Source organism: Lithobates pipiens, unplaced genomic scaffold, assembly GCF_037356315.1.
Source record: "Lithobates pipiens isolate NorthernLeopardFrog02 unplaced genomic scaffold, aLitPip1_a1.2 Scaffold_13, whole genome shotgun sequence".
Lineage (NCBI taxonomy): Eukaryota > Metazoa > Chordata > Amphibia > Anura > Ranidae > Lithobates > Lithobates pipiens.
In genome coordinates, this window is record NW_027507718.1 from 84,371,384 (window position 1) to 84,383,775 (window position 12,392).

The 12,392-nt window shown below is 42.1% G+C and overlaps 1 protein-coding gene across 1 annotated transcript in view; it reads right to left on the reverse strand.

Annotated features, from left to right (window-relative positions):
* The window catches only part of MUSK (muscle associated receptor tyrosine kinase), a 308,402-nt gene that overhangs the window by 25,943 nt on the left and 270,067 nt on the right, over nt 1-12,392 (reverse strand). The window contains exon 16 of the mRNA XM_077475264.1: nt 5,395-5,543. Within this exon, the coding sequence (XP_077331390.1) occupies nt 5,395-5,543 (149 nt within the window). The remainder of the gene's footprint in view (nt 1-5,394; nt 5,544-12,392) is intronic.

Genomic DNA, 12,392 nt, shown 5'->3' on the forward strand with positions numbered 1-12,392 from the left:
ATTCCTGGCATTCCTCCATATGTGCATTTGTCTGGCTTCTCCAGTGTCCCTTTAGATGGGCTTAGGCTGCATGCGAAACTCCCTGGGGCCACATGCAGCCCATGGGACACTCCTGATGTAGTGCAAGAGCCTGCCTGATTGGATACAGAGTGATTGGATAGATGGTGTGTCCTCCTATTATACAGTTTTGGTAAATCTAAAGGAACTTGTACAGAGATTGTACAATCAGATTTATAAAGGCCACATTTATACACCTAAAATTACCTAGTTGCGCATTCAGTGTCATTAATTGTTAATGGCACACCAAACACGGAACTAAACACACATTTTGCCACATGAAAAAACAGGTCACAAATGCAGTAAAAAAATGTCCAATGAGCTACTTTGCCAGGTGTAGAGCAGCCCATTAAAATCAACTGGCTACACTAAATGTGTCACGGGAAAAAGGAGCCAAAAAACATGCACTCCCACTGCTCTGAATGTGTGAATGGGGCCTGAAAGTTAAATTGGTGCGATTGCACAAGAACAATGAGGCTCCATTCACATCTGTGTATTTCCAAATGCATGGCAAACTGCACAGAAAATGCACGCTTTGCCATATGTTTCAGAAACACTGCAAATGTGCATTGTGCTTGTGTTACATTTTAGGGGTTCCCAAGTGCACCAAATGCCCAAAAGCTGCGGTAACGCACCATGCTCCGCTCCAAAAGAATTTCTGGTGCTTCCCTGGGGCGATTGATGCATGTTGTGTGATGAAGGAAGACACAACAAAACACCCAAAACAAACGCATGCAGGAATGTGAGTTTTCACTATGTGGACATATGAATGAGGCCTGACAGCTGAGTGTCTCCATCCACTCCCTCCTATATACTTGAATAAAGATGGCCATACACTATAATGTAAGGTAATTACAATATAATGTAAGGTAATTCATTTGGGTGACAAGAATATGAACGCAAGTTACTCACTAGGGGGGAACCTCTGGGGGATCTAGGATGGAAAAGGACTTGGGGTCTTAGTAGATGACAGGCTCAGCAATGGCATGCAGTGCCTGGCTGTGGCAAGCAAAGCCAACAAAATATTGGCATGCATTAAAAAGGGCATTTACTCAAGAGCTAAACCATAAATTCTCGCACTCTACTAGGCTTTAGGCCAGCTACATCTTGAGTATACCGCCAAGTTCTGGGCACCAGTCCTCAGGAAGTATGTACTGGTGATGGAGAAAGTCCAGCAAAGAGCAACAAAGCTGATAAAAGGACTGGAGGACCTTAGCTATAGAGAAAGACTACAAGCATTGAACTTATTCTCTCTGGAGAGGAGACGCTTGAGAGGGGATATGATATTGATGTACAAATACAATACTGGTGACCCTAGCATAGGGAAAAAACGTTTCTGTGAAAGGAAATTTAAAAAGTCATTCACTAAAATTAGAAGACAAGCGGTTTAACCTTAGGTTTCTTACTGTCAGGGCAGTAAGGATTTGGAATTCTCTTCTACAAGCAGTGGTATCAGCAGGGAGCATTGACAGTTTAAAAAAAAATGTATTTTTTCAACCTCACCACCAGGTGAAGAAATCTGGACCACGGAGGAGGTGTGTTAGACCAGTGTTTCTCAACTCCAGTCCTCAAGGTGCCCCAACACATCATGTTTTCAGGATTTCCCTCAGATGAATTAGCTGTGGTAATTACGAAAGCAGTGAAAATGATCAAATTACCTGTGCAAAATAAAGAAAGCCCTGAAAACATGACCTGTTGGGGCGCCTTGAGGACTGGAGTTGAGAAACACTGTGTTAGACAACCAGCACAATGGAATAAGCCTTTTGGCAGCTAACAAAATATAGGAAATTAGCCTACTGACTTTTTTGGTTATGTCTGAAAAAGGAAGACCCAGTAGATAATTTAAGGGATTGAGTGAAAGGGACATGTCTACCACCCTTTGTATTAGGAGCCTTACTTCATGCCAAAAGGGTTGGATCATAGAATATTGCCAGAAAATATGAAATAAAGAACATTGCCAGAAATATAAATGCAAGTTTCTCTGTGCACTGTGGGCAGATTTGCTCACAGACTCATATCAAATCTCCCTTTGCGCAATGAAGTAACAAGATGAGGATTTGGGCAGTCTCTGGAATATAGGAAGAGAAAATTCAGTAAATGTAGCAGGGCAAATTTTTTCCTTGGACGAAAACAAGCACATTTGGAGCGATTGTCTGATCATCTGATCATTAGTAGACAGCTTCAAGAGCTGATTACAACAGTTTATGTGAAAATATCACAAAATAAGCACAAAAAAAGTTCTTGTAAGATAACAGAACAATTGATTTTCATGTAAATAGTATGGTATTTGCACAGAGAAAAAAAATGCTCGGAAATGAAAGACTACATTACAATACATCATTTCTGAAGTTGTATTCTGTCTAAGCCCTTTTACACACGGTCGGACATTCCGACCAAAAAATCTGTCGGATAATTTCCGACGGATTTAGTCCAGAAGTGGTGTTGCATACACACGGTCAGGCAAAGTTGCTGGAATTTCCGGTCGACAAGAAAGTGGTGACGTAAACCGCGTACGATGGGACTAGAAAAGGGAAGTTTAGTACCACGTGCGGTACCCTTTGGGCTCCTTCTGCTGATCTCATGTTTATCGCGTGTTAGTAGAAGTTTGGTTAGAAACGATTTGCGCTTTTCAGATTTGTGCTTCAGATCATTACTGCTCTTCAGTTTGTGCTTGTTGGTACATATCTGATTGTCAGTGTGTGTAGTCAGTTCCCATTTGTTGGTCATTGTGGACTATATCTTCGTATAGTACACTTTAATTTTCAGTGCTTGTTGTCCGCTCGTTTCTGGTTTTCAGTTCGTTCTTTCAGGCCTTGCTGTTTATCGGTGCTTTCTGTTAGTCCATTCTGACCAGCCGACCGTTTTGAAGCCATATTTCGTGTACATACTCATCGTAGAGTTTTTGCTGTGCAGGGGCTTGATGTTGGGCTTTTAGCTTTGACACAAGCCCAGTCTATGAACAGGGCGAGGAGTTCGTGGAGCAAGAATTGGTTGTTGCTCCAGCATGAGCAATTCTCGCACATGCCTTTGCTTCCTGAATTCCGGGAGAATATTCCTGATGAATTCAGGAATTATCTCCGGATAACGGACCCTGTTTTTCACCGTCTGCTGGCTTTGCTGTCCCCTTATATCAGCAGGCAGGATACCTGCATGCGGCAAGCCATCACTCCGGAGCAGAGGCTCATCGCCACGTTGCGGTACTTGGCGATAGGGAGAAGTCTTCAGGACCTCAAGTTCTCGACAGACATCTCCCCCCAGGCTCTGGGAATCATTATTCCAGATACCTGTTCTGCCATCATACAGGTCCTGCAGAAGGACTATATTAAGGTAAAATTTCTCCTTTAACATCACATTCTATGTATTTAATGTTTGCTAATGTATGGTATTTCTTTCCTCATTCTCTAATTACCATGATTGCAATATATTCTAATTGATATGCTGTGCCTCTTTGTCCTCATGCATGCTGGAAGCTTTTAAAGTTCCTTTTTGTCCTTCATGCATATGTGCCTTCACTAACTTCCCCAGCATGCTCTTCTGGGCCCATGAACCTATAGCCTAGTCACTTAGCAATGTATTTTGTCAGCTCCATAATATTGCTTTCCCCTAAACACCCCCTAAAATGTGTACAAATGTTATGTGTGTGCTTAAATTCATGCAGAGTGCCAGAGGTTTTTTTTTGGTGGGCCAAACTCATTAGGAACCCCCCTCCCCCCAACTGCTAGGTCAGCTGATAGCAATCCTCTATCTGCTGACTTTGCCAAACCCAATACACACTATACCTACCTCTTTTGTGGTCAGATTTATGGATGAATTCACCAAAGCATGTAGTGCAAGGGCCTGCCTCAATACTTTCAAATGCTACTGTTTAAAGTTTTTTTCTCCTATTATTATCTTGCTAGGTAATAGCAGAATGTCAAAATGTGCTTCCATTTGTTCCTTTTTTTGTATTATGGCACTTCTTACCTGTCTGGTGGGCTGACAATAGTGTAAGTAAGGAGGGGCTGGCAAAAGTATCACACATTGATTATGCATTCAGCTCTCAATTAAGTGGAGAGGGTTACCTGTCGAAAACATCCCCCCTAATTTTTTGCAATGGCCCATCAGATGGTGAGGGGGTGAGGAATCTGATAAGGGGACCTTATACTTTTGGCTTTAAAAAACTAATTTCCAAAAATGTTATACTGATCTTGGCCAAAAATGTTTGTGTCTAATCTGCTTGCAATGTTGATGTGCAAAATGACTCATTTTTTTTTCTTGTTTGACTCCACAGTTTCCTTCAACGCCACAGGAATGGCACACTGTGGCCTCCCACTTTGCCAGCTGTTGGGACTTTCCCAATTGTGGAGGTGCAGTTTATGGGAAACATGTCCGCATTGTCCCACCCCCCAACTCGGGGTCCTACTATTATAATTACAAGGGGTATAATAGTATTGTGATGTTGGCGGTGGTGTCAGCGACATATGACTTCCTGTATGTGGACGTGGGGAAAAATGGCCGGATGTCAGATGGTGGAGTGTTCGCACGGACGGAGTTCTACTGGCGTCTCCAGAGTGGCAGTCTGGGCTTGCCACCTCCAGAGGAGAATGCATAAGGATTACCCTTTGTTTTCGTCATGGATGAGGCGTTTGCTCTGGCAAACCATTTGATGCGGCCTTTCCCGATAGGACCCTCACCCTGGACCAGAGGATCTTTAATTTCCGGCTGGCCAGAGCCAGAAGAGTAGTGGAGAACACTTTCTGGATAATGGCCAGCCGGTTCCGCCTATTTTTGACTCCAATCCACATGGCGGAATATAAACTGAATCATATTGTGCGTTTGTGCTGCATTCTGCACAATTTTTTGAAAAAGCACTCACCAAACTATGTGGCCTCAGTTGGGCCTGATGCAGACTTACCTGAAAATGCCAACCTGACGGCCCTTGAAGCTGATTGTCCTGGCTTGCCCCCCAAAGCGCCCGTGAGGTCAGAACAAGATATTTGGAGTACTTTGTGGGTAGGGAGCCATTGATATGCCAGACAATGTCTGAGATGCATTTTTTTAATACATTTTTCTTTCAAACTCCAATAATCTTTGTTTTCATTTACTGCTTGGCTTTGTTTTAGGTGTCTCCTAGGTTTTTTTTGTGTTTTTTTGGGCCTTTTTCTACAACAGTGCAAACCCAATTTCAGAGCGAGATGAGGTGACAGTCTCTTCTTCAGATAATCTTATTATGTTGTGGGTCTGCTACACACACACCTTGTTTTTGTTGTTAATGTATGTAGTGCAGTACTGACAAAAATATTGCTAATTTTCAGCACCATGGTAGGTGTATGGTTTCTTTATGGAAGAACAGCTTACCTAGAAGTTTTACAATGTTTGGATTATCAAATTCTGCCATGAGTGCTGCCTCTCTCTGGAAGTCTGCCTGCATGTCAGCTGACGCCTCTTCTTTCAGCATCTTTACTGCCACCATGGTGAAGGGTTCATATGGAAGCAGTCCTGGAGCCCTGGAAGATCATTATATTTTATGTTAATTTTACAGTTTTTTTTTTTTTTTTTTTTTACGTATCACATAAATTAACAGTAACAATAGCTTCATGCATTTTAACAAAAGTCTCTTAGCCAGAGCAAAGTATCTTTTCCTTTTCACAATGAATCCCCTGCTCGTATTTGTCTACTATTACCATAGCCCCAATATGTTCATATTCTGTTAATTTCTGTATCCCATTTTTGAAGTTGCAGTATAGAATATTCTCAAGATCATAACAATATTCATACAAACATAATATTAATAATAATAATATTAATAAAATAGTGCAATAGTGACGGCAAACTGGAAAGAATCTAGAGAATTTTACCATTATGTCTTTTTTTTTTTTTAAGTATCCAGCCCTTTTTATGAACCAGTAGTTATTTTTCTAGAAACACATCCTGAAGAATATTACCACACATTTTTACAGCTCTTACAGGAAAGAACTTTTCCATTTGCAAAGGCTAAATTAGTTTTCTTCCAGTCGCAAGAAGTTCCCAAATGTTCTTTGCGGTTACCTAATGTCGACAGCTGCCCATTGAATTTTCTGTAAGGACTACTTATATATTTATAAAAAATTATCATTATCATTTCATAAAGCCAAATACATTACCGTCATATTAAAAATAAGTACATTTATCCTACTAGATATACAGCGTTCACATGACCCAGCTCTTCCCAGCCTGTCTGCAGGGAAACATAAGCAGGAGGAGCTTCTAGTCTTCTGCTGCTGGTCACATGTTCAAAATAAAAAAAACAGCCTTGGAAATACAGAGTAAAAATGAATAAATAATATCAATTAACTACTTTAAATTGGCATACAAATATATTTGAAATCACATCTTTATTAGTTTGTGGAAATGGCGTGGTGTGGGCTAATTTCTGCCAGTCACAGGCTGTGTCACACCCCTCCAGCCTGTGTCTTAGAATAAGAGGAAGGTGCAGCCACCATTAACTACTTCAGCCCCAGAAGGATTTGCCCCCTCCCTGACCAGGCCATTTTTTTGCGATACTGCACTGCATCACTTTAACTGACAATTGCTCGGCCGTGCAATGTTGTACCCAAACAAAATGTATTTCCTTTTCCCCCCCACAAATAGAGCTTTCTTTTGGTGGTATTTGATCACCTCTACGGTTTTTATTTTGTTCGCTATAAACAAAAAAGAATGACCATTTTGAAAAAAACACAATATTTTGTAGTTTTTGCTATAATAAATAGTCCCCCAAAAAATGTAAAACAAATTTCTTCATTGGTTTTGGCAAGAAGCGTATATTGATTGGTAACATTGCAGTGGACAGATCGGACACTTTTGACACTTTTTTGGGACCAATGACATTTATACAGTGATCGGAGCTAAAAATAGCCACTGATTACTGTATAAATGTCATTGGCAGGGAAGGAGTTAACATTAGGGGCGATCAGGGGGTTAACTGTGTTTCTTGTGTTTCTCTAACTGTGGGTGGATAGGAGTGACTGGGGGAGGAACATTTTGTTGTTTCTACTTAGTAGGAACACACAATCTGTCTCCTCTACTCCCTTGACAGAACCAGGATTTGTGTGTTTACACACACAGATCCCCGTTCTCTTTCTGTCAGGAGTGATCGCGGGTGCCCGCATATGCCTGCTATAGTGTCTTAAAGAGCTGACGTACAGCTACGGCGATTTACACAGCCATGCCAACCTGCCACAGTATAACTGCGGCGGTTGGTTAGCAAGCAGTTAATCTACACGTCATATCCCGCCCCCATTGTGTTTAGCTGGTTAGTGGGCATGGAGGAGGTTGGATGAAGTGGGCTGTAATTTACCACTGTGTATAGGCCCACATGTGTGACTCTATTGTCATATGGGCTACTCAGATGTGATAGGGAGGAAATGCTCAGCATAGAAACTCACTGAACACTGAGCATATGCAGAGATACCACCATAGCTGCAATATTCCTAGCTGAATTTTTATTTATTTTTTCTATTGAAAAAGCCTATGGCTTGCAAAACACACCCAAAAACTTCCACCCGTGCCAAAAAAAGGGCACACACATAAAGAGTGACACACAAAAATGTGCAACGGGTGTCTGCTGTCCTCCACAAGGAAGGACCTTACCCTGATCCCCCGGGATGTTAGGCTCCAGACGGGGACTGAGGTACCAATACATGGCCCATCCAGCCGAAGCCGGAGGACCGCCTTTCTCCAGAAGGTCTGCCGAAACAGACCCACCCAGGTACTAGGGTAGGGGCTCCCCCGAAGGGAGACCCCCCCAAAGAGAGGGTGAACCAAGCCAGAAGGCCTATGTCCACCCTCCCACAAGACTTTCAGGGTTGGCCCGAGGACCGACACCCTACTCGCCAAACAACACAAAAAGTGACAACACAAAAGGTGACAAACCACACAGAAATAAAATAAATAAATAAAGTGGGGAAGGGATAGTGAGGAGGGAGAGTGAAAAGGTGGCCATTGTGTAATATAATGAATATTCCTAGCTGAATTGGGGACATGAACAAAAGGCAGACATAGTGAGCAGCAGGATCACCCAAGTTTTTTTGCAGAATACAGAAAAACGATCTTATAGTGACTGAGTGAGAGACAATTTTTATGATGTGGGTTTAAGTTTGTTTATTCTTTATCCCATTTTTTTATTATTTTGGATTAGTTTTCTCCTTTGGTTTCTCTTTTTTTTCTCATATATAGGAGGAGGGTTTTCTTCTATTACTATATACAGTGCCTTGAAAAGTATCCACATTTTGTCATGTTATAGCCAAAACAGAAAGTGGCACATAATTGTGAAGTGGGAGAAAAATGATAAATGGTTTGCAAATTTGTTTACAAATAAATATCTGAAAAGTGTGGCATGCATTTGTATTCAGCCCCCATTACTCTGAAACTACTAACTAAAATATAGTGGAACCAATTGCCTTCAGAAGTCACCTACAGTGCATCCAGAAAGTATTCACAGCGCTTCCCTTTTTCCCCATTTTGTTATGTTACAGTCTTATTTCAAAATGGATCAAATTCATTATTTTCCTCAAAATTCTACAAACAATACCCCATTATGACAATGTGAAAAAAGTTTGTTTTTAATCTTTGCAAATTTATTAAAAATAAAAAACACAAAAAAAAAAAAAAATCACATATGCATATAAGTATTCACAGACTTTACGCAATACTTTGTTGAAGTACCATCAGCACCAATTACAGCCTCAAGTCTTTTTGAGTATGATGCTACAAGCTTGGAACACCTATTTTTGGCTAGTTTCTCCCATTCTTCTTTGCACCTCTCAAGCTCCATCAGGTTGGATGGGGAGCATCGGTGCACAGCTATTTTCAGATCTTGCCAGAGATGCTTAATCGGGTTCAAGTCTGGACTCTGGCTGGGCCACTTAAGGACATTCACAGATTTGTCCCATAGCCACTCCTTTGTTATCGTGTTTGTGTGTTTAGGGTTGTTGTCCTGTTGGAAGATGAACCTTTGCCGCAATCTGAAGCAGGTTTTCATCAAGGATGTCTTCTGTAGATTGCTGCATTCATATTTTTCCTCGATCCTGACTAGTCTTCCAGCTCCTGCCACTGTAAAACATCCCTACAACATGATGCTGCCACCACCATGCTTCACTGTAAGGATGGTATTGGCCAGGTGATGAGCATTGCCTGGTTTCCTCCAGACATGACACTTGCCATTCAGGCCAAAGAGTTCAATCTTTGTTTCATCACACCAGAGAATTTTGTTTCTCATGTCTGAGAGTTCTTCAGTTGCTTTTTGGCAAACTCCAGGCAGGCTGTCATGTGCCTTTTACTGAGGAGTGACTTCTGTCTGGCCATTCTACCATACAGGCCTGATTGGTGGAGTGCTGCAGAGATGGTTGTTCTTCTGGAAGTTTCTCCACTCTTCATAGAGAAATGCTCAAGCTCTGTCAGAGTGACCATCGGGTTCTTTGTCATCTCCCCGACTAAGGCCCTTCTTCTCCAATTGCTCAGTTTGGTCAGGTGGCCCATTCTAGGAGTCCTGTTGGTTCCAAACTTCTTCTATTTATAGATGATGGAGGCCATTGTGTTCATTGGGACCTTCAAAACTGCAGATTTTTTTCTGTGCCCTTCCATAGATCTGTGCCTCCATACAAACCTGTCTCAGAGGTCTTCTGACAATTCCTTGGACTTCATGGCTTGGTTTGTGCCCTGACATACACTGTTATTTGTGGGACCTTTTATAGACAGGTGTTTGCTTTTCCAAATCATGTCCAATCAGCTGAATTTTCTACAGGTGGACTCCAATCAAGTTGTAGAAGCATATCAAGGATGATCAGTGGAAACAGGATGCACCTGAGCTCAATTTTGAGTGTCCTGGCAAAGGTTGTGAATACTTCTGTACTTACAACATCTTTGGCACCGTATTCCATAGCCTGTTTTCACAAAACCAACTCAACTTAGTGTTCCGGACTTCCATCTGAACACCTGATCGGTCATGTGACCACACACCACAAGGAACTACCTCCTGGAGTGTCCATTACAGAGCGGAGCGGGGTATTGCTGCCACACACTCAGCAGACAGACTGTAGAGACAGTGGAAGAAGATCTCTAGTGACTGAAGTGATGAGAGCCCAGCTGGGCAGCTTCTTTGCTATTTACTTCCAGCCTCTTAACCTGTTGCCGTTTTTCCTCCCTTTATGGAGGTTTGATTGACACATGATGTATTGGTGAACTGTGAAATGATCTCATTGGTCCCGGTCAGTATATAGGATCAGTTCTTCCTTTTCAAGTTCCCCATTTCATATTCCACAAGGAGACAGATAATGTGGTGTTTTTTTGTGACTTGGATGTATCAACTATTGGGAACGCTGTCTTTCAATTTCGGTCTGCTGGCTAACAAATACGCCTAGTGTATTGAGGCTTCCAATGGTTTTCTGAGGTCTCTTATCTATGTATGTGGATCCTGAAATATTGACTGACCCAGTTGCATGAGGACTATCCCTGCTGTGGATATATTCTGCTACTTTATTGCATTGCTACTGCTGATACTTACCAATGCATGATAATACTTGACTTCATACTAAATAACCAGCAAACTGTAGGTTGCATTATGGTGCCATCCCTTTCTGGTTGAACGAAGACTATGTTTTTCTGCCTGCAGGAGTGCGCTGCATTATTATCTATTAATTGCTGCAGCATGTTTTTATTTTTTGATTAAGTATAGTGAGATAAACTGTTTTAATTAGGATACACTGGTAAACAGCATTCCTCGGTCCACGCTGACAGGGATAGCTGATCCCCATCAGATGTGCCACCACAGCTGCCGAAAAGGTGCCCATCAGCTGCCAGTCAGTGCCCCATCAGAAATGACTGTAGGTGCCCATCATAATGCCAATCAGTGCCCATATCAGTGCCAAGCAGTGCCCACCACAGTGCCAATCATTGCCCACAGTGCCAATCAGTGCTCTACAGTAACACCTGTCAGTACCTCATCAGTACCATCTGTCAGTGACACCTGTCAGTGCCAATCAGTACCGCCCATCAGTGCCAATCAGTTCCGCCTGTCAGTGCCCATCACAGCCACCTGTCAGTGCCCATAAGTGCCACCTGACAGTGCCCATAAGTGCCATCCATCTGTGCCCATCCCTGCCACCTATCAGTGCCCATCAGTGCTGCCTATTATTTTTTTTTGAGTGGGGTATCTCTTAAAGTTATTATCAGGCCTGAAAGGCCTGGCATGATTTATGGGGGAATTAGATTGTAAGCTCTAACAAGCAGGGCCCTCTGATTCCTCCTATATTGAATTGTATTGTAACTGTACTGTTTGTCCTAACATTATAAAGCGCCGTGCAAACTGTTGGCACTATATACATTCTGTATAATAATCACAAGTCAAGCAACAACAAAATTCCCAGCTCAACTTTCCAGCCATATACAAAAAGGAGGAGGCCTACCAAGAAGGTCACATCAGTGGAACACCACGGTGGAATAAAAATATTTTATTGTAGAAAATAGCACCATTGGAATAACACACAGCAAGAATTCAGTGAATGACATTCCAAAACAAAATGTGAAAATCCAACGTTGTCATATTGGGGAAATCGCAGCTGTGCACGTACCCATGTATTCAATCAATCATGCTCACTTCTTGATGGTCTAATAATCTGCAAATTATAGATAGTTGGACTTGAATTTGCTGAATTACATAACTGTCCAGGATTCCTTCAAGACCAAAAAAGTGTGTTTAATTGGGGGTGCTGACTAGCAGGTTAATATTCTTGGAGCAACCCAATAAAAGTGTTCAATCATAAAACATCAGTTGATGCCCAACTGTAATAGACTTGGGCTAAGCACACTGGGGCATAATATGTTGCTGGCTGATTGCAGACTTGTGTCTAAGATCAGTCTGGGGGAAGTCACCCACATTTTTTGACGATCAGGAGAAAGTTCATCTGAGCTGGGGAGTGGGGAGGGAAATAGAGAGCAGTGGGAGAGAAAAAGGGCCGCACCACCTGTGCAGCACTAGTAACTTCCACTAATGTCCTGTGGATTAGATCAGCATATTGAAAGATCTCACCACCTTCGCTGTCTCCACTGCATTTCCAGTTCTCACTCCTTTTCGTTTTGTTTGCACACATTTGCAAATAAATGCTTAAACTGCAGAGGCCACATCACGGCACCCCAGTATTATCTGCAGTCCTAACTCTTTAAACTTGAGAGCCTACATGGTAGGAGCACATACTGTACAGTATATAATAATGGATAGATTGAGGGCAGGTATGCCTAGAGGGAGCCCACCCCTCCTTAAACACACAGGGTGTCCCCTTTACAAAATAACCAATGGTACAAACAAATGGCAATTGCCCAAG